The sequence below is a fragment of the Trichosurus vulpecula genome, chromosome 4, assembly GCF_011100635.1.
Source record: "Trichosurus vulpecula isolate mTriVul1 chromosome 4, mTriVul1.pri, whole genome shotgun sequence".
NCBI classification, from domain to species: Eukaryota; Metazoa; Chordata; class Mammalia; order Diprotodontia; family Phalangeridae; genus Trichosurus; species Trichosurus vulpecula.
The window spans coordinates 259,059,264-259,081,992 of NC_050576.1; the positions used below are offsets into that span (position 1 = coordinate 259,059,264).

Genomic DNA, 22,729 nt, shown 5'->3' on the forward strand with positions numbered 1-22,729 from the left:
AAGCCCTATAAGAAGGGAGGACAGAGCCATTTGTGCAGGGCTCTCAAGATGGTGTTGATGAGGAGACTCCAGGTAGCTGTAGCTAAGGAGCCCTCCAGCTTGTAAACCCGGATGCTGAGACTTTGTTGAACTCTGGTAACTATGTATTGGGATTTGAATCAGACAAGGTCTGTCTGTTGATGTTTGTAATTTGTTTGTATTTTGTTTTGAAGTTCAGGGTGCTGAATGATATTTGTATGCTGAATTAAAGTAAGTTTGCCAACCCCTTCACCTTCCTTTCCCTAGTTAAGTAGATCAAAAGAACCTGTGCTGTTGGCAGCTTTCTGGGTGCTGGCTGTGGGTGGATCTTACACCCCCACAGAAGCTGCTAGCCGGTTTGTTGAAACACCCATGTATGCACACACACATAGGTATGTGTATAAATATACATACACACATGTATGTATGTATGTTCATGACCTCTGGGTTAAAAACTCCTGTCAGAAGACATTCATATTCCCCTACTTCCAAACACTCACATTTGGAAGGTCACATCCTTGGGTCTGGATTAAGGTCTTTCCAAAACAAGCCCCACTTAACCAGTCAGATTAGGTGGGCATGAAAAGAGGTAGGACCAAAGAATGTTCATTCTGGGAATGTCATTTCTTCTTGGAGCATGCTGGGCTCATCAAAGCTGGGAAAGGTAGTCTCAGACTTACACATATTGTTTGGGGGAACTCTGTTATGTGCAGCCAACCTTGTGGGAAAGGGAATCAGAGGTGACCCATGGTATTATGGGTAACTGATCCCTAATGACCACAGGATGCCCTTGTGTTGGTCTAGAGCACAATAGCAAGTGAACAACTCTAAAGGATGGAAGATAGTGCCTTGAACCAGGTGGAAAGGTTGCTCCAGGACCCCAAGGGGCCCCTTTAGACTCCACCAGGCTCCATAGACTCCAAGATTCCTTCTCTCAACAGGTACCAGTGTCAGAACTCCCTGAGGATAAGAGGCTGCCATTGGCAAGGCAGAATTCATGCCCACCTGAATGGCCTGTAAGGCTCCCTGTCCTCAGAGATGGCCACATGTCTGGTGACCTTGAAAATGGGCCATAGCAGGATGGGGAATGTGTCACTGCCAAAACTTGAACAAGATTACCAAATGCTGAGCCTCCTGCTTTGGGGTTAGAAGCACTTAGAGTGGTCTGGGACTTGGAGGTTAAGCAACTTACCTAAGATCACCCAGCTATTATGTGTCAGAGGCAGGACTTGAACCCAGATCTTCCTGATTGGGAGGCCATTTCTGTCTCTTTTCAGTGCCTAAAAATAACCCCCAGTACAACACAACAGCTTTTACACAAAAGCCTCTGGTGCTCACTGCTTCCCAAAGTAGCCCATTCCCCAGCTCTAGATGTTAGTTTTTCTTTTGATCAAACCTAATTTTCTTTTCATAGTCTCTACTCATTTACTGCTCCTAATTTACCATCTGGAGCCAAAGAGAATACACCTAACCCAAGAGACTGGCCATAATCCTGCTGACAATGGTCAGTGGAGTGGATGACTCTACTGTCAGTTCCTCATGAGGTTAGGCAGTCCAGGTCCCACCTAATGAACTATGGCCAATGGTGGGTGGGTTTACGTATATACCCAGGAATGGACAGTAAACATACTCTGTCCTCATATACATATGAAGGCACTTTAGGAAGCAAGGGACTAGAAAAAAAGGCCTCACCCCGTATAATTCTGCAGGGGATTTTAACCTTGGTAGATCCCAGGGGCCACCAAAAGAAGAACTTTGTTAAATTCAGGGTGATCAGCTGTCCAGGAGACACCAGTCATACTTACAGGTCAGATAAGGAAGGAAAAGGGGAATGTGGCAGGAACCTTTATTCCTTCTTGCTGCGATTTGTTAGGAGTCTGGGTTATCTCACTGGTGCCAGAGTCAATTAGGAGGAATAACTTGGGACAACAGGGAGATTTCAGTAGGTTTCTGTTTATCTTTGCCCTCACAAGGCAGGACTCTCCACCCGCTCCAGAGGCACCAAAATGACCAAATATATTTAGGATGAGAGACAATTACTACCCGATAATTCATCTGTTCCCAGGGGAAAGGGAAACTAGCTTCTCTTCAGTCACCTTACTACTCCAAAAGTGAACCTGGTACTCAAATCTGGCAAGATCTCCCAGGAACAAGCTTATTTTAACCTTTAGCTCAGAGGTTTGGCTGTTCTGTTTCTCCTAGGGTACTGCTTGCTACGCTGGTGAAATGGCCCAGGACCTCCTGATTTGAGGACTGAGAAAGGTCAGAAAACTATGGTACCAACCTGGATTGGTAGAGGGTTCTCACCTGAGAGTCCCCTATATCAATGAAAGCACAGGTCTAGTCCATGTTCCTACGTAGAGTGCTTAGCCTGACCTAAGGGGAGACCATTGGGGGCCTACCCACCCCTTTGTCCTGTAGGGACAAGTATTATTTGTAACTGGGTGGTCAGGGTGCTTCAAACTGGAAAATTTCTTGGAGAGCACAAACTAGCACCAGATGTCCAAGATACCATGTGTGGGTTTCTCATCATTTTGTGCTTTAAAGACACCAGTTTATTTACCACTAAAAGAACTCACTGACAAAGGTCAAAGGTACAAGGCAAGTGGAACTTACACCAGCAGATTCTACCTTGAGATCCCTGCATCATACCATACAAGGTGAGGATAAAAATGATCCAAAGGATTTGTACAGGGAGGGCCGTGACTGAAACTGGGCCCTGTTCATGAAACATGGATTGGGTGGAGGCAGAAATAACTGTGTACTCCAACTCATTACAGGATGCATAAAGTTGGGAAAAGCGTCTAGAGAAGGAACATGAGAAAACTCTGGCATCCTCCCCTATGCCCCCCCCCCCCGCCAAAATCTGGATACCCAAGGCTTCAGTTGTAGATCAAAGTAGTTGTTTCATCAGTATCAAACATTATTGACCACCTAAGTCACCAGATGGTCATGAAGAAGGCCAACAGAAATTTTTTCTAAGGGGATTTCCTCTAGGTTCGGGGGGATTTACCAGGGACTTTCATAAGGCATTGTGAAATTCCATAAAAGGGGCCAGTAGACTACCAACTTGATATAGTCTCAGCCCACTTTCTCCCCTTGAAATAGGCACTATACCAATAATATTTAATTGATAAGGTCTAAGTATGTGTAGGAGGCAGTGCAAAGATGCAAAAAGGAAAGCACGAGTAGAGCCTGGAACAAGCGGAAGAAGGGAACAGGTCCCCAGTAAGAATATATTTAACACCAGGGAAGCCTGTATTCCTGTGTAGACACAGGGTTCCCCTTTGGCTCTTTGAGGTTAGATGACATTGGTCATAATCATTACAACTGACAGCAAACTACACAGAAGCAGGTGCTTTGGGAAACAGGGGGACCCGAGGAGGGACACCACCAGGTGAATAGCTGGGATCTTGGGCATACTTGTCTTCAAGCACAAGAAATGAATGGTCTTTTTAGAACACCTTACAGCTTTTCAAAGCACTTTCATTCATTGTTACTTAGAGCAAACACTGCTGCTTAGTTTATAAATAAGGAAGCAGAGACTAAGAAAGCTTTGTTCCCTGGTCACAAAGAGCTAGTCAGTGTCAAAACCATAAGCTGACCCTGCCTCTTCCCTCTCACTATATGAAGCTATTTTAGTATTCTTATGAGGCATGTGGGAGGCTCTCAATGATTACCTGTTAATGAAAACCTCTGAATTATTTTCTCAGTTTTCTAACTTACCAAATGGGAATAGGTGGCCACTGGCCTTACTCCCTGGATTACTGATGTCACTCACATTCAACATCTAAATCAATCAAGTCAATTTTTATTTTTTGGCAGTCCGATGAAAGACTTTTACTATAAGCACTAAAATTTTACCCGAATTTTACCAAAACCAGCTAAAGGCCAAAGCAGGAAGGAAAAATGAACAAATTCATTAACTATGGTCTAAGTTCTTACACTTCTATTGTCAAAGTGAACCATCTGCTAAATGAACTGTCTTCATTAGAGTAACTGATGCCCAGGAATATATGCTGAATTTCAAACATATGCTTATATATCACCCACCCTACTTCTCTTTACAGGCCCGAAATTTGGTGGCTACATAGATGTACTTCTAAATAAGGGGCAGAGTTTTTATTAACCTAGCAAAAAATTGCCATCACAATATAAGCATAAAAATAGAACTCTATAGAATCCCAGTATAATTTGGCTTGTTTTCAACATGAATTCAGATAGACCATGGATCAAACTTTATTCCTGCAAACTGAGGGTATCTCGTAAAAGCCTGAAACAACATGTTTATTAAATTGGTGTGTAGTCATTTTCCCTAGGAGCAGACAAGCCCCCAACAGCTAAGAAAGCAAACTTTCTTAGGATATCTTAATAGGATATAAAATTTAATAACAAAGAACTCTCACAAGGGGAATGACAAAATAAAAACATGCTGTGTAAATAAGACCTAGAAATGTGGATGCGACATTTGGAAGAACTAACATGTTAACTAAAATTGACATATAAGCAGATTCAAGAAAAGATACTGCCCCTCCCAAAATCCCATTAGAACATTATACACTTTTTCATAACAAGGCTTGCAGGGCATTTATAATAGTAACTCTTTCAATAGTAAAGAATCGGGCTTTCACGAACTCTTGGAAAAGGTATTTCTCTTGGTATGAGCCAAAGACTGGGTAATGACAGTGGTAAATATAACAACATGGGTTAGTCTCAGGCAGACGGACTAAGGGCTCCAGGGGTGCTCTCATGATGTCAGGGGAAACTGAGAAAGAAATCCAGCACACTGGGTGGCTCCCCTGTGATGAACCTATGGGAGGACATGGACAAGCACTGCCCAAGGAAAGCCTGCAAGGATAGCTGATGACCTGCATCCATGGAGGGAACTTCTGTATCAAAGGGATCAGGAACCCACTGGAGTGACAAATGTCATTTATATAGACCTCTGCATAACTTCTCTTACCTGAGCCTCACAACAACCCTGTGAAGTAGGTACTGTAACTATCATCCCCACTTTACAGATGAGGAAACTGAGGCTCAGAGGCTCATGCACTTGCTCAGTCCCATAGCTAGCTCATGTTAGAGTGGGATTTCGACTATGTCCTTCCTGACTCCAAGGGCAGCCCCCTATCCACCAATCAAAATCCTAGGTAACCTTCACCACCTCCTGAAGCCTTCTCTCCTCCAGCAAGGAACAGAATGTAGCAGAAAGTGTGCTGGGTGTGGTGGCAGAGGCCCATGGCGTTGCTACTACCTGTGTGATCTTAGGCAAATCACTCAGTGCCTCTGTGTCTCAGTTTCTGAAACTGTAAAACGAGACGGGGTCTTTGTTGTTCCTTCCAAATCTAAATCTATAAGCCTGCATTTCCATCTGTGGACCACTGAGGAAGTGCCCCCCAAATGCATCCTCTGCGTTATGGTCCCTGCCCCTATTTGTCACTTAGCTACAACATGAAGTCATAGCAGCATTTCTTATACATACATCTCTTCTCCCTCCACCAAGACTACAAACAACTCCAGAATGAGGATGACAGCCACCCAATACACTGTACATGGTAGGCTCTCAATAACTACCTGTTAACGATGGTAACCTCCGAATTATTTTATCAATTTCCTAATTCATAAAATGGCATAAAATTGGCCTTGTCCACTGGATTGCTGATGCCATATTCAACATCTAAATCACCAAATAAGTTAATTTTTATTTTTGGCAATCCGGTGAATTATGTTTCATATAAGTGCTGAGACGTCACCAGTTAAAGGCCAAAGCCAGCTAAAGGCCAGAGCAGAAAAGCAAAATGATCAAATTCACTAACTATAGTCTTCTTACACTTCTATTGTCAAGGCTAATCATTTGCCAAAAGAACTGTCTTCATTAGAGCAATTAATGCCCATAAGTAGATGCTGAATTTGAATTTCAAAAGTATATTTAAATGTAATCCATCCTACTTTCTACAGGCCCTAAATTTGGTCACCACATCGATGTACTTCTCACCAAGGTACAGGGTTTTTATTAATCTAACAAACAATTGCCATCACAATATAAGTATAAAAATAGAACTACTGCAATAAAGGTGGAACCTCAGAATTCCTTGAGATGACACTAACAGTGGAATCCCATCACAATCGGGTTTGGTTTCACATGTATTCAGACAGACCATGGAGCAGATTTTACTCCTGCAAACTGAGGGAATCTGGTAAAAGCCTGATACAACATGTTTATTACCCTCTCAGGTAAATGGGTAGTCATTTTTTCCAGCAGCCAAGTTGTAAAGAGGGTATAACTGTATTTTTCTGAACAAGATAAGCACTTCAGCTAACAAAAATGAGGTATCTCAGACAATTGAAGTGTGCATTCTCCGATATTCCATAAGCAAAGAAAAAAGATTTAGGTAGGTAGTTATTAAATAGAATGCTTAAAGGCACATTACACAGGAAATGAAAACTTTTTATTTAACTTAAATTTGCTTAGTTTTCTATTTAGGATAAGTATAAAGGCCCAGTTAATCAATTCATTTGACTGGTCAAGGCAAGACACTTGAGCTAGACAATAGGGTTTAAAAAGCAGTTGGTCTTTTAGTAGTTCTCTTGTAATCACAAAAATGGTATTGTACTCAGGATATAGGGGTTTTTTTCATAATCTAGTATAATGCACTGTTCACAATTTGCAGTATTTTGAAAACCATACAAACAGGACATAACCAAATTAGAGATGTTTGACAGGATTTTGTAAAGTACTTGGGAATGTCAGCTACTTTCCCAAATATCCATTTTAAACTACAAAAAGAACACAAATTCATATAAAATCACAACAGATGTAACAGACATCTTTCAAGGAAAAAAAATCAGATATTAACTCAATTTGCCACTTTCCCCCCCAAACATGACTAAGAAATAAAGTTACAAGTAGTAATGCCTGCATTTTAAAACAATTAACTGGCTGAATTAACCCTTTAAAAAAAATATAACTATACAGTATTATTGCACTCCATGAATGTGCAGTATTCCAAAACATGCCAACACTGAAAGACTGTCTTGCATTGAGGTTTTCCAAGAAGTTCAACGAGGCTGCAAATAGAGCATCTGGTCTGTACTAACAGTAAGCTGTCTTCAGTACAGGCCTTCATTGGTGCCAACCACGCTGCTCTCGCAAAAATCCATTAATGCCTGAAATATATTAAAGAAGATGTGTCAAACCACTAATTTCAGAAAAGCCACCCCCTCAATCAGATACAAGGCAAGAAGAGGAATGCATCTCCTCAAAAGTAAAAATGCGCTCACTCCCCTGATGCTAAAATTCATATTCATCCACAGAAAGTTTGCTTTTTCCCTCCCCATCTGATCGTCGGCATGTCCGTGACGTCCCCATGGTGGATCTTCCCTTCGTGCCCTGCTGTCATGTGGGTCCTTCTTGTTTTGTGTCCTCCTGTCAATCTTTCACAGGGACAGGCCCCCGGTGGGCTGGGATACCCTTCACCACTGCAAGCAGCACTCTGAGGGTCTGTCTGATAACCCTCACTCTTGATATATCATCAGCCCACTTTTCTCATCATACATTTTCCTGGAACCCCTATGCAGTTCCTTAGCACAATTTGTCATCAGTAAAACACTTCAGCCTATTTTTTTCCCACTCTTCATCTCTCCATTACTCTTCGGACCATGGGCAATTTTGATTTTTTGAGTCTGGAGTTTTTTGTTTGTTTTTTGAGGGGGGAAGGCAGGGCAATTGGGGTTAAGTGACTTGCCCAAGGTCACACAGCTAGTAAGTCTGTCAAGTGTCTGAGGCCGGATTTTGAACTCAGGTCCTCGTGACTCTGGGGCTGGTGCTCACTCACTGCGCCACTTAGCTGTGCTGCAATTTTGATTTTTTTGGAAACTGTGATTCACAGCAACAAAGCATCACTAGGAGGGAAATTATAATAAAAAGATGGAAAAGCCTGGAGTATTAAAAACATCGTACAATATCTCAAATGCAGCCCCTATCCCAGTCTCTTCCTTCCGATTCAATGCTGGGCCCAGCTCAGTCTCCACAGCCCTTGCCCAAGCTGTGCTCAGAGGCCAGTTTTATGGGCTCTCTGGTCAACTTCATATACTATTGCTGATAACAGGCATGCTTCATGCATATGGTTCTTCCTATGTCAATGGTTAGGATGGTTTCGTTTATGAGACTGCAGATCCTGTTCAGGAAACTCTGTAGGGTTCCTAGGCTTGATGCACTCAGCACAAGGTTATCCACAAACCAAAGCATCTTTGTAGGGCATCCTGCTTCCATGTGAATTCTAGACAGGCTCCAAACAGTGCTAAACACTTTTCATGTTTGATGTTTGGATTAGTATGAATAATTTTGGAGCCAAAATATTCTTAGCTGTTGCATCTTTCAAGGAATCTTGTGATTTTAATATGTACATGGGAGTCACCTTATTGGAAGACAACCTCTGAGACTGCATTTTGCTATAATGAATCTATTTTTAATAGCCAACAAACAATAATGGAACAAACACAGTGAAATCTCATACTCTTCTCCGCACACCTTTTAGTCAATTGTACAACTGTAAGGATATTGTTTTTAGGATATGTGCAATACTCTATAAATTCTTCTTGGAAATTTTTTATATAGATGAGAATGGCACACGGGTTGCTAGTTACTGATGTTTTCTTGATCACCTTTCCTATAACAGTAAAATACATTATTTTTGCGAGTGTTTAGTATACTCACCCTCTTTCAGGTATTTCAGAATCAAACCTTTAATATCTTTAAAATTCTGTGTCTTCCCACAGAGACCTCTTCTGCGTAGATTCAGTCCAGTACAGATGGTCTTTACCATCTTTGCTTTCTTTACTGCCATTTCTACCTCCTTCTGTAGAGTATCGGGTACTGTCATGGTAGATTTCAAAGGTACTGGCTAGATGTGGTCTGCCATTTCCTTTTTCAGCTCAATTTATAGATGAGGAAACTGAGGCAAACAAAGTTAAGTGACTTGCCCAGGGTCACACAGCTAGTAAGTGTCTGAGTCTGGATTTGAACTCAGGTCTTCTTCACTCCAGGCCTGGCACTCTATCCACTGATCCACCTAGCTCCCCTACTAAGTTGCCTTTTTAAGCAGTTACTAAACATGCAGTTCAATACAATGATCTGCCTATATCATTCCTTAACTATCTTATTACAAAGTAACTTTTAATCAATTAGTAGGTAGGCCTTATCTGCCTCTATCAACAGGGCAAGGGAGCACTTGGTGATTGTGTTGATAGCTCATTCTCAATCTAGTTTCAGGGGATCAGGCAATGGCAAAAAAACCACGAAGAAAAAAGAAGAAATACAAGCACAACTTGTCATGTTGGTAGACTCAACAAATGATACTTTTATGTGTTAATAGTTCCCATAAAGACATTAAAGAAACAGACCATTAAGTTGAATCAAAATGGAAATACATATATGTTCCATCTTTGCTATTTATTGCTAGTTAGCTGAGGTATATACATTTTAACTACTTACAAAAGAGTTTTCAGGGCTGAAAGATGGGGCTATGATCAATGATGTGGGATTGAATCCATATGCACATTAAGTTTCATTTCGTTGTCAAGAATTTGAACAAGCTGCTGCATGGATGGAAGGTGACCAGATTCCAGCTTTGACCATACCGGTACATCTACAAAAAGAACATAATCTGAACAATTAAAGATAAGTCTATGGTCAACCACAATTCAGAAAATTTCCTCTATTTTAAAGAATCAAAATACTTCCTAATGTACTTCTTCAGAATGCTTGGTGCCACAGTAGATAGAGAGTTGGACCTATAATCAGGAAGACTGACTGAACTTGAGTTCGAATCCAGCCTCAGAAACTTACTAGCTATGTGACCCTGGGCAAGTCACTTAACCTCTATTTGCCTCAATTTCTTCATCTATAAAATGGGGATAAAAACAGCCCCTACCTCCCAAGGTTGCTGTGAGGATAAAATGAGATAATGATTATAAAGTGTTCTGTAATCCTTAAAACACTATAGAAATGCTAGCTATTATTATATACCAACTTTTGATATAGAGGATGAAGAGGCTGATAACATCTACAAAGAACTCAGCTATATCCTCTAAACCAGGATGGTGGTGCCCCCAACAGTATTGAGAGGCATTATTCTCTCATAGGTATATTAGTGAACAATTGTCTTATATTACAATTTATAACTGGAAAAACATTTTTATTATGCTTGATATTGACTGAAGATTAAAACAATGTAGTTTATTACAATATGAAAAATATTTAGAACCCACCATTTAGCGTTATCTCAAATGCACCTGTTGACATACACTGGTTCTCAATCATGTTACTTAGGAAGAAAACCATCATACACGCATAGACCTAAAAGAAAAAAAAATTCAGAATTGCCATTGTATTTCAGAGAATGTGATTTTTAAGAAGAAAATACTTAACACATGATGTGGCAAACAACATTTTCTCTCTGAAACAATTTTTTCATCTGATAAATTATGTTCTTCCTTCACACATTTCTACAGTTTACACACAAAGTATTACTTCTATTGCCACCATCCAATTACAGTAAGGAAATAATTTTTTAAAAAATCAATACTAATTCAGTTCAAAGATTCTAAGAAGCCATATTTGTGATTTAGTGAAAATAGATCTAAAAGAAACAGTCCAAGTGATTCTAATAAAAGAACAACTATACACAGTTCACTGAACATCTTTTAAAAGTATTCACAAAGGAATAGTGACGCAATATTCAGCAACTTCATGTAGAGACCTGTTAAAGGGTTTTCAAACTGTTATAAGACTAAACATAATCAAGGTCACATTCCTAGCAAGCTATCATAAGCTCATATGAGAAAAATCACTTAAGATAACAGTCACTGACAACTACAGGTGCATTCTGCCACCTCATGAATGCCAACCGACACCCTCTTTGCAAGAGCCCCTCCTCAGTTCCTACTGAAACAGCTTTAACTCTCAGGTTCTAGAATTCTGGCACGGCTAAGGAAATCTACTGGAAAGAAGCTACTTCTTTGCTGTCCAGAAGGTAGCTTAAGCAATTCTGTCCCAGTAAGAAGTTAAAATGCACAAAAAGCACAAAATGGGTTTCTAAAGGCATAGAGAGTAGGAAACAGTCTTTCAGAAGGAAAGATACTTGATGGGACAGATTAAGAGAAAAAAATGATAATGAATATTTCTATAGTGCTTTAAGATCCACAAAGCACTTTTCTTACAACAGTAAGGAATTTTTATTATTATAAGTATTATTATCCCCATTTCTGACATGAGGAAACAGCCTCAGAGATCTTATGTGATCTGTCACACAGTGCTAGGTCTAGGATCCAAACCCAGGTTCCCTGCCTCCAAATAAAGAGGACCCTCAAGGCTGCTAATGCAAGAAGAGAAATCATTAGATTCCCAAAACTAAAACAAAACAAAAACCACCACCACCACCACCAGCCCATAGCTAAGTTCCAAGTTCTTCCAATAACAATATAATCCCACACTTTCACTGTCAACTTGAAATGAAGAATCAGTTTACATACCTTATTTTCTTGGCCCCATTGCCAGATGCTTGGAGCCTGCATGCCAAAAAAAGCAAAAGGATCCTTGCCAACAATTATTAAGCCTATTAATACTAGTTTGAAGACTGACAGGAAAGATGCTATGTGTCTATCAAAAGAAGAGAAAAATTCATTTTTATTATAATGTAATAACCATCAACAGTCTTTCAGACATACAAATGAGGTTGTACATAAAACCATACATTTTTTTTTAAAAATGTCTAGATTCTACTAAATGTGTGTAAATATATATGTATGTGCATATAAAAACTTAAACAAAACATTAACAAAACTGCTCCGTTTCCATGTCCTGTCATGAGCTTTTCTTTCCTCTTATGTATTATTACAGATTTTGTGGCTATTATTGTTCCTATTTGCAGCTGTTGTTAGTATATGGTGAACAAATTCATATAAAATTGTTCCTTACTCATTTGGTTATGTTAGTTCAAAAATATAAAAATATTTCTAAAAGGTATATATAAAACTGCATAATAAACTGAAGCCGTTACTAAAGTTTATTTCTCAGTTAAACCATTTTTGAACAATACCATGAAAATACACATATGTACATAGTGAGAATATTTTATTCTAAGAAAAGAGCTCATCAAGGACAGGTACTGTTTTTAAATTGTTATAGTCTCCCTGATAGCTACCACAAAACAAGGTGTTTAACAAATGTTTAATTTAAATGATTATAATGTTACCTTGATTATAAAAGTATGGCACTTAAAACTAAATCATTTTATAAAGATTTCTGAGTAATTGATGTTCTTCCTCCATAAAAAATGTTACTGAGATTACCAAAAATGTAAAAGGTTTTTCACAAAAAACAAAACAGCTAAGATTAGAATAGAAACAGTTAACTGAAAAAAGTCTTCAAGTTTCTCCGATAAAAGTCTCATTTCCAAGATACATAAGGAACTAATTCAAGTTTATATGAATAAGAGCCATTTCCTAATTGATAATTGGTCAAAGGATATGAAATAGGCAGTTTTCAATGGAAGAAATCTACATTATCCACAACCCATGTGAAAAAAATGCTCCAATTAATTATTAGAAAAATGTAAATTAAAACAACACTAAGGAGAGAGGTAGCCAGACTAACATGAGTTCTCATATCTCTCCTATTCTTAGAGTATTAGAGATGCTGTGACCTCATGTGCCCCAAAAGGTCAGAAGAGCCAGAGGTCCAGGAACTAGAGTTCATACTACTTGGCAGCAGCTGAGGTAGGAGTGGGAACCAATTCAAAAGGGGCTCTCCACTACCCTGTAGTCCTTCAACTATACTGTGTTCAGAAGTGAACATGGGTGACTAAGGGGATCTAATCACTAACAGATATGTGTGCCTAATTTTTCATCTCTATAAAATTTTTATACAGATGTCCACAGATCATTTGTGATGAATGTAAGTGATAGGATTATGGAAAACAATTTGGAATTATGCAAATAAAGTGACTAACATGTCCAAATTCTTTGACACAGAGCTTCTCTAGCTAGGCATATGCCCTAAGGGAGATCACTGATTTTTTTTTTTTGGAAACACTACATTTATGAGTTTTCAACTCCTGGGGGCCAAAAGGGTAGAGTAAGCAGTAAATTGTCATAACTCTCCCATATTCACCTCCAAAGAACCATAAAATAGTGCCCTCAAACAAATCCTGGAAGACGACCAGCAAAAAGATAGGGTGAAACAATCTTTTAGCTCAAGAAACTTGAAAGATCAGCAAGAAAGGTCTGTCTCACTCAGGCAAAGGGGGAGCACAGTCCAAGATAAGAAGCATCCCAGCAAGAACCACCTCAGCAAACCAGAGGGAGATCCTGTGCCCCGGTACAGTGGAGCAGGCAAAGCCAACATCAGGACCCTCTCATGCCTTAGCAAGCCAGGGAAATGGGCAGACTCTAGCTCTGAAAACCTCCATGTGTTTCAGTGCAGCCCCAGGCAAACAGGTGGCCTCCAGGGGCCAGACCACCAAGTGCTTCAGCGTAGCCTGGGGAAATGCAGAAATACTCCTCCAGTCTCAGCACACACCAGACACCAGCACTAGGACCCCAACTCAACACCAGGTAAGTTGCCAGACCCCTACGGCCTCCAGTAGCACCAACCACCTCCCACCCCACTCCCTCAGTGCATCACCAGACATGAGTCCCCCATGGGCCTCAGGGCAACATCAGTACAGTACCAGGTAAACAGCCAGGGCCTGCAGCCCTTAGCACAAGAAGCCTGAGATAGTGCCCTTTCCACCCCAGGAGCAGAGCTCAAATTTGAAAGAAAGGAAAAAGGCCAAAAGAGTTGAACAAAAAGCAATAACAAAAAAATAATCAGACCATAGAAAGTTATTGTGGTGACAGGACAGATCAATACATAAACTCAGAAGAGGACAACAATGTCAAAACAGCTATGGGCAAAGCCCCAAAGGAAAAAACGAAGTGGTCTCAAGCCCAGAAAGAACTCATAGAAGAGCTCAAAAGGGAGCTTAAAAATTAAATAAGAGAAGTAGAAAAAAAATTGGGAAAAGAAATGAGAGGGAAGCAAGAGAATTATGAAAAAAAGAATCAACAGCTTGGAAAAAGAAAACTGCTTAAAAAAGTAGAATTGGCCAAATGGAAAAAAGAGATACAAAAATCCACTGAAGAAAACGACTCCTTAAATGGTACAATTGGTCAAATCGAAAAGGAAATACAAAAGCTAACTGAGGAAAGCAACTCCTTAAAATTTAGAATTGGGCAAGTGGAAACTATGAAACATGAAGAGTCAATCAAACAAATTCAAAACAATGAAAAAAACAGAAGAAAATGCGAAATACCTCACTGGTAAAATAACTCTAAGGCTCTTCATAGCCATCAGATTGGCAAAATTGACAGGAAAGGTAAATGACAAGTGTGCAGGTAAACAGGCTCATTAATACACTGTTGGTGGATCTGTGAATTGATCTAGCCATTGTGCAAAGCAATTTGGAACTATGAGTGAAGGGTTACTGAACTGTGCACATTCTTCAACCTACCATTACTAGGCCTTTACCTCAAGGACGTCAAAAAAAGAAGAAAAGGATCCATATGAATAAAAATATTTACAGTAACTCTTTTTGTGGTTAATAAAGAACTAGGAACTAAGGGAGTGATGATGAATTGGGGGAATGGCTGCACAAATTATGGTATGTGAAAGTAATGAAATACTATCATTCTAGAAGATATCATAAAAGAGACAGTTTCAGAGAACATAAGGAGACCTGTATGCACTGACATATGGGAAGCGAGCAGAACCAGGTGAATAGTTTATACCAGGCCTGCACAACATGCAGCCCACCAAAGGATTTCAGGTGGCCTACAAAAAATGTAGAGGATATAAAACAGGCCTCCACAACATATGCTGTGCAGGCCTGGTTTATAGGATAACAATATTATCAGGAAAAACAACTTTGAAAAACTTAAAAAACTTTGACCAACACAATGACCACCTATAATTTCTGATGCTAACAACTGCTTGACAGAAAAGTGACAGATGCAGAGTGCAAAATTAGGCACATATTTTTCTGGATATGACCAATGTGGCAATTTGTTTTGCTTGCCTATGCATATTTGTTAGGAGGAGTTTCTGGTTTTTTCAATTGCTGAAGCAGGGGAGTAGGTGGAAGGGAGAGAAAATAAAAGCTTGTTGAGTGAAAAAGTGAAAATTGTTTTTAAATGTATGAGTAAAATGTTTAAAATCCCATTTTGAAGATAATTATTTTAAAAAATTTTAAACATTAAAAATCTTCTACTTATATAAACATGCTTAAGTTACTTGCAAAGAAATACCATTACAGTGATGAGTGAAAAAGTAAAGAAAATACAAGGCAAAGCAGCTTAAATATGACCAAAATATTGGGTATCCACTGACTTCAATTTAATTAAACCAATCCATTAAGCTCAGAAGTCAATTTATTTCTTATCACTTTTACAATAATGTACTCACCTATATATTGGTTGAGGAAGGTAATTCTCTCCTTCTATGCGGATGTCTGGGTACCGCTGGCTAATAACCCGCATGTACTCCTCAAACACCCGCCTATAGCCTCAGGAAACACTATAAAGAAAAAAATCCAGTATTTCTGTTAAATGATTTACAACTATCTTGGCACAGTTGTAAAAAGCCCAGTAATTACTACCTCTGTCAATATCAAATGGTTCTGGTTAAAACACATTAAACAATGGACTGAAGCCAACAATGGCTAACCAACAAATTCCTACTCATTCATCCCTTCTCCCTAAAAGGGGTATATTTTTTTTTATTTTTTTAAAAGTGTCTCAGTAAACAAAGCCTTCACACAAATTACAGCCCTTTGGGGCATTAGTGACTTTCATAGAACTTATAGCATGGGAGAAATGCTGTACTATGTACTAGTTCATTTCAATTCTTCTGAAATTTGAGCTTGGAAGTGATGAGATTAAAAGTACATAGTTTTGCAAACAATTAAGCAAGAAAAGAAAGGGGGGAAAAGGATAAGGGCATGGGGTAGAAAAGAGCAATAAGTGGGGGGAAAATGTCTTCCACTTTTATAGTACAAAGAATACCAGACTGGAAGTCAGGAGTACCGAGCTCTTTCACAAATCAGCTATGTTACCTTCATTAAGAGATATCTAGCTAATTACATTAGATAATTCCACCTCTAAGATTCTGGTTTACTCTACAAAAAGATAATCTAGAAAACAGAAGCACAGAAAGAAAATCAGCAGCAATTAACACTTTCTACCTTTGTAATACCTCGCCACTGATTTACCTGATAGCTACTGCATGACATTAAGAGAGAAGAAATGTGGTAGAGAATGGTGTAGTTGATCCAGTTCCTCTTTTTTTGGAGGGGAGAAGGCAGGGCAGTTGGGGGTAGGTGACTTGCCCAAGGTCACACAGCTAGTAAGTGTGTCAAGTGTCTGAGGCCAAATTTGAACTCAGGTTCTCCTGACTCCAGGGCCTGTGCCACCTAGCTGCCCCTAGTCAATTCAATTTTACAAGCTTTTATTGAGTGCCTGCCATGTGCCAGCCACTGGAAATACAAAAAGATGGGGAAAACAGATATGCCTGGAAAATAAGATTATTCAGCAGAAAGTCCAACTGTTTTAGACATATACTTTTAGGCCATTTGGGAATATCATCACCAATTAAAATTCTGTTATAATCTAGTCTAGCTTTAGGTCCATATTGAATCTGGGAATCCTAGAGCAAACCAATAGATCACAGACAGTTCAGGGGCCAGCACACAGTATATAGCTTGGCAGTTAAAATGATTTAGCTCTAGACCAATATCCTAATACTGGTATACCTGGGTCAACAAAAGACATTCTAGGTATAGCACCTGCATGTATATTTACATTTAAAAACTGAGTGAATTTTATAGTCTTACTTTATCTACTTTCAAAAATATATCTAAAAGTATTGAGGACGGTACATCTATATTCCTAAACAGCAAATGTTTTCAGAAATAAATCTCTAGATGTTTTATATTTATCTAACATAATCTAGCTCAAACTCAAGTGATTCAATTACAAAAATTTATTAAGAACAAAAGTTTTTATGATAGGCACTAGAATATAAAGACAAAATAAGGAAAATTTAATCTTCCATTAAGGAAGATTAAATTCTACTAGGGAGATTAAAATATGATTGAGACTCGGTGTCTGTTTGTATTCAGGATTTTCTTTCTTGTTATGTTTAAGAGTTGGGATTTAAACACCTTTGGTGCAGAAGGACCAAGCAGTGTTTACAATCAGTGCTGTAGTTTATTCTTATAAATTTGTAGATTAGAATTTCCCCACAAAATGAAGAAATGCCCATCACCTTGTCCCTGGGAGGAGTGATCAAGGCAAATAGGAGGAAGAAAAATAAAGGTGGTTTGTGGAAAGTTCACTGGACAAGATTGAATGAGTCAGCTAATCACTGTTTGCTATCTCTTTTTTAGCCCTCCCTATTCCCTCAAAGTACAGTTTTATGTGGAAAGTTTTCCCTAAGGGAGAACTAATTTTCAGCAAAAAAAAAGTGTTTTAAGCTTTTTATTTAACCGACTGTGCCTCCAGCTATAAATCAACTGGATATTCTTCAGGAAGCAGTTATGACTCTGTGATTTATACTAAGAAATGAAGCAACAACTTCTAGATCACATGAACAAAAAGATGGAGGCTTGAAGACATTTTCTGTGATCTCCATGACCACTCAAACCTCCCTAAAACAGAAATTATGCATCCAAGATAAAAAAAAACTTCAACTGTCTCCATGGTCTAAAACACTCAGAATCAAAAAGATTTTAAAAACAACCCAACCTAAACCTATGAACTGATGCTCACTGTGAGCTTACTCAGCACTTCACCTCTTGCACTAGCAGACCCAAGGATCTGGAACATGGGCTGGCAACAAAACTCAACCCCACTCTGAAGACTCACCTCCCTCTTTCCAGTGCTGTGGAGACCCCAAATCCAGGCTGCAGAATTTTCTCTTACAGTGACAGAGTAGCAGGGGAAGCCCTTCAGGAGCTTAAATGCAAAGGCATACAGCACCAGTGGCAATCCCACCTGTGCTGGGGCAGACAAGCCCATAGCACTGAATGGCAACTCTCTAAACTGCTCCAGCATATGTTGGGGGTAGGGGGGCATGGAGCAAGCACAGATACAGCTGGGGTCAGTTCTGACCACCCAAAACTCACTCAGGACAGAAACCTAGGCTGGTGAACTATGTATTACCCAAGTTGGGAAGAAGCTGGGAGGCTCTGAGATACAGCCCCAAAGGATGGGATCAGAGGGGATAGAGTCAGAAAGTGAACAGGGTAAAATCAGAAAGAAAAAAACCCCTAAAATTACCAAAGATCAGAAATAAGAAAACTCAAAGATCTTGAACATGAGCAGATAAATCAACAGAGAAAACATTAACAACAGAAGGAAATGTGGCCTCCAGATCTAGTGAATGAGTTCAGGAATCTATGAATAAATACTACAAAATGAAGAAAAATGATCTAACAGTGATTATATAGTAACTTTGGGTAAGTCACTATTCTCCTGGATGAAGACTTCTTCAAAAACCCAGATTCAGAACTATACTACAATAAGGCATTTGAGAAGGACTTTGTGAAGGATCTAAATCCTAGAGCAATTAAATTCATGAAGAATATATTGAGTGCCTACTACATGCCAGTCACTGTGCTAGGTGCTGGGGATACAGAGACAAAAACTGAACAGTCCTTGCCTTCCAGAACCTTGCAGTCTCCTGGAGAGATACACTAAGACGGGACAGAAACATAAACATCTCGGGGAAGTAGGAAAGTCCTTGCATGGAAGGTGATGCCTGAGTTCACCTTGATGTAAGCCAGGGATTCCAAGAAGCAGATGAAGACAGGGTGCATTCCAGCCACAGAGGTGGCCTATACAAAGGAGATACAAAGGAAAGGAAGTGGGAAATAGAATGTCCTCTATGGGAAAGATGAAACAGGCCAGAATTAGGATGCAGAGTAAAGAGGAATAATACGAAATGAGTATGTCAATATAGGTTGAAACCAGACTGTTGCCAATCAGAAGAGTCTGTCTTTTACCCCAGAGGCGAGGAGAAACAAGTGAAACTTCTTGAACAATTGAGTGACAGGTACCTTTTGACAGGTGTATGGAGGACAGATTAGAAAGGGGAAAAGACTGAAAGCAAGGAGACCAATTAGGAAGTTATTCCAATAGTTCAGGCAACATGTGAGAAGGGCCCTAACCAGGGTGACGGCTGTATGAGTGGAGACAAGGAGATGGATATGAGATATATTATAGTTTAGGTTGATAAGACTTGGTAACAGATTGAATATAGAAGAAGAGGGACAGGGGATAGTTTACAATGATTCTATGCTTACAAACCCAGAAGCCTGGAGGTGCCCTTGACAAAAAGAATCAAGTTAGGAGGAAGTGCAGCTGGGTTTAAAGAGAAACATAATTAGTTCTGTCTTGGACATTTTGAGTCTGAGATGCCCATACATATCCAGATAGGTGTCCAAAGGTCACATTCTCCTTGAACCTCCAATATTTTATCATTTGTCCCTTGAAACATGACTGTTCTCTCTCACAGATATTCTAGACAGATTAGGACCCAATGCACCAGAATTGTGCAGCAATGGTGTTTTTAGCACTAAGAAGCCCCTTTAACATCTCCCTCTGTCCTTTTATCACCCTCAAACATCACTTCATACTTGTACTAGTTCTAGTCCTTTGATAGTCTGTCACAACATTCTCAGGAGGTGACAGGAACATCATCAGTCAAATGAGATACAGACAGGTTCAATATTGTTCTACAATGATTAAGTAGCAAGCCTGGGAATTCTTAGCTGCCTTGGGTTCAGTTTTTTTTTTTTTGGTGGGGGGGAGGCAGAGGAAGAAGCCTTATTTGTTTGTTCTGTACTCAACTGTTCATTGCTCTTGGCAAGCTTTAGAGGATACAAGAATTAGCTGAGTATTAGTTATGTATAGAAGCAGAGAATCTGAATTTGGTCCTCAATGGTTCAAGACTGATAAGTGAAACTGGAGGCAACAAGAAACATGACTATTATTAAATACACAACTGGTGTGATGGATGGTAGCCTTACAATAAGCTGACACCTCTTTGGTTGTTTTTACAAATACTTTTTCTCCTTCAATACTGAAGCAGGTCAACATCCAGACTTTGATCATCATCCAGGATACTTTGTGTGCCTGGAATTTAACCCTTGCTGAGCCAAGTCAACTTCCCAGGGACAGCAGCTCCCTTCAGAATCTATCCTGGGGCCCCTGCCCTTGACCCCAAGTCTTTCTCTCTACTTATTTCTTTTTTTTTCTTTTAAATTTATTTATTTTTAGTTTACAACATTCAGTTCCACAATCTCTACTTATTTCTAAACACTCCAATCTGTCAATAATCATTCTTGTTGTGTTTGGGTGCCTAAGGCACTTCTTCCTTCCCTTCTTATCCTTTCCATACCATGCTCTAGACCACTAGTTTCTCTTCTGATGTTCATTCACAAGGGAAAATAGGATATAAAAATTCATAGGTAATATATCAGAAGTGTATATAAAAGGAACTATCCAGGCTATGCTAATTATTCTTTAATTAACATTTCAATAACCTATCTTGGCCCTCATAATCCCCTAGGAGCCCATAATATTGTCTGTGGCTCTGGTCCTGGTCTATCCTGAGAATAGGATCTTTCACATCAAAACACCTCTCTGTTGATTTAGGATGCAATCATCAGGGTGCTCATTCATCTATTCTACAATTCCAAGTTCACTTTCAACCAACCAGTATTATATTATGGGCTTTTGGTAGGACACAGGGAGCTTGAAGAAGGATCCCTATCTTACTACTTGCCAAAAGGGGATATGAAGAACTATTAAGATGTCGTTAAAATTTCCCCAAATCCAAAAACCAAAATAATTCAATCAATACCCCTATCCTGGGCAGGTACCCTCCAAATTCACAGAAAAAAAAAAAAAACTTTTTCTTTACAGTAATTTTTTCTGCTAGTCCTTTACTAAATCAGTAGCCTCTAGATCAAATAGCTTAATGGTTTTTTTTTGTTTGTTTGTACTACTGGATTACAGAACATCTTGTTTAGATTATAGCATACACAATTCTGGGGCCAATGACACAACAAAAACAAATATTTTTGTTACTCTTACGTTCTCTTAAGCAGATTAAGAGGAAACAGGTTGAACTTACATTGATGGTGATATTACAGATAATCCAAAACAGAAGGTAATATAGGACAGCCTCTGGATTTGCTGCTGGACAGGAGGAAAAAATTCTTTTCAAATAGGAGAGAATTGGATATAATGAAGAGGAGTCCTGAAATGTGGAAGAGAGGACAAAAAGGAGATAGCTATAGATGCCCTGGATTTTCCTCAAGAAAATAAGAGGCAAGACCCTTAGCTAAAGAAGGGAGATGATATAGATATGAAGAGAGAGGAAAAGATCTGGAATAATTGCTCTTGAGAATGTCATAGAAGAATCAGGAAAGAACAAAAGAACTGTCATGCAAAAGCAAGGGCCTAAATGAGACTAGATAACAAATTTGTATTCAACCCAGTTGGCATAATTACATGACTTTCTCCAGTGCCCAGTAGCATATGAGTGGAAGTGGAAAAAGAATATCACAACGAGAAAACCCAGATTTGGCCTTGGCAAGGCATGACTGGCATTTAAAAATTGCCTGTGATCCAAAAGGCAATTAATAAGTAGGATGAGTACACTATACACTGTCATTACTGACTTGTTGCAAGAAATGGTGTAAAAGGATTTCATGAAGGCTATATATCATTGGAAAAAGAGGTAGGTCGGTCATGGAGTCTAGATAGAGTGAAGAATGACATATGGAAAGAGCTTAACCACTATGCTGAATGCTATCCCTGAAACAGTAAAAGAACCAGAGGCCTTCCTCTGACTCCTCCATATTGGGTCAATCCTTTGTGGAAAGATATATGTACAAAAATAACAGTACGAAACCGGATGGGTTACCAAATGTCATTTTCTAAAGCACTGGATTTACTGGGCAACAAGTGAATGAATAGTTTCCTAATACAGATTATAAAACCACACAGAGGCAAGCTACTGTAGTGAGGGGAGACTTCAACTATCCTGACATCTGCTGCAAGTCAAAGTCTTTTAAAAGGAGAAATAGGATTAATTCTTGCCTTGCCTTGCTGACAGTTTCATCTCAAAGAAGACAGAAGTAACAAGGGAAACTGCCACTCTGACTCAAAAGGAATCGTGGGTGTAGGAATGGCAGGAAACTTAGGAGAAAGTGACTTCATCTACGTTGTAATAATAGAAAGGAATAACAAGATCTAGCATGCTCTGGCAGGTACCTAACCAGACTTTAGGAAAACTGATTTCAGAAAATTCAAAGAAAAGATATGCAGGATCCTCTCGTTACAGTGTTGAGTGTACCCGAATCTTGGGAAATAGGAGATTATTTTTAGAAGGAAACTGAGTATTTAATCATAACCAGAGGGAAGGCGAAAGCGCCTAAAGCAAGAATTCTTAAGCCAGGATCTGGGCTTTTAAAAAAGTATTTTGTTTTTTAAAAATATTTTGATAACTATAGTTCACTATAACTGGCTTTCTTTGTAATCTTATGCATTTCAAAAACTTTTTTTTTTTTGGGCAAGGCAATCGGGGTTAAGTGACTTGCCCAGA

General features: G+C 39.2%; 1 protein-coding gene across 1 annotated transcript in view; it reads right to left on the minus strand.

Annotated features, from left to right (window-relative positions):
• Positions 1 to 6,445: 6,445 nt before the first annotated feature.
• SELENOT (selenoprotein T) overlaps positions 6,446 to 22,729 on the minus strand; it is a 28,375-nt gene continuing 12,091 nt past the window's right edge. The window contains exons 2-6 of the mRNA XM_036755844.1: positions 15,521 to 15,631; positions 11,551 to 11,677; positions 10,288 to 10,375; positions 9,512 to 9,665; positions 6,446 to 7,185 (exon numbers count right to left, since the gene is read on the minus strand). Coding sequence (XP_036611739.1) covers positions 9,547 to 9,665; positions 10,288 to 10,375; positions 11,551 to 11,677; positions 15,521 to 15,631 — 445 coding nt within the window. The 3' untranslated portion in view covers positions 6,446 to 7,185; positions 9,512 to 9,546. The remainder of the gene's footprint in view (positions 7,186 to 9,511; positions 9,666 to 10,287; positions 10,376 to 11,550; positions 11,678 to 15,520; positions 15,632 to 22,729) is intronic.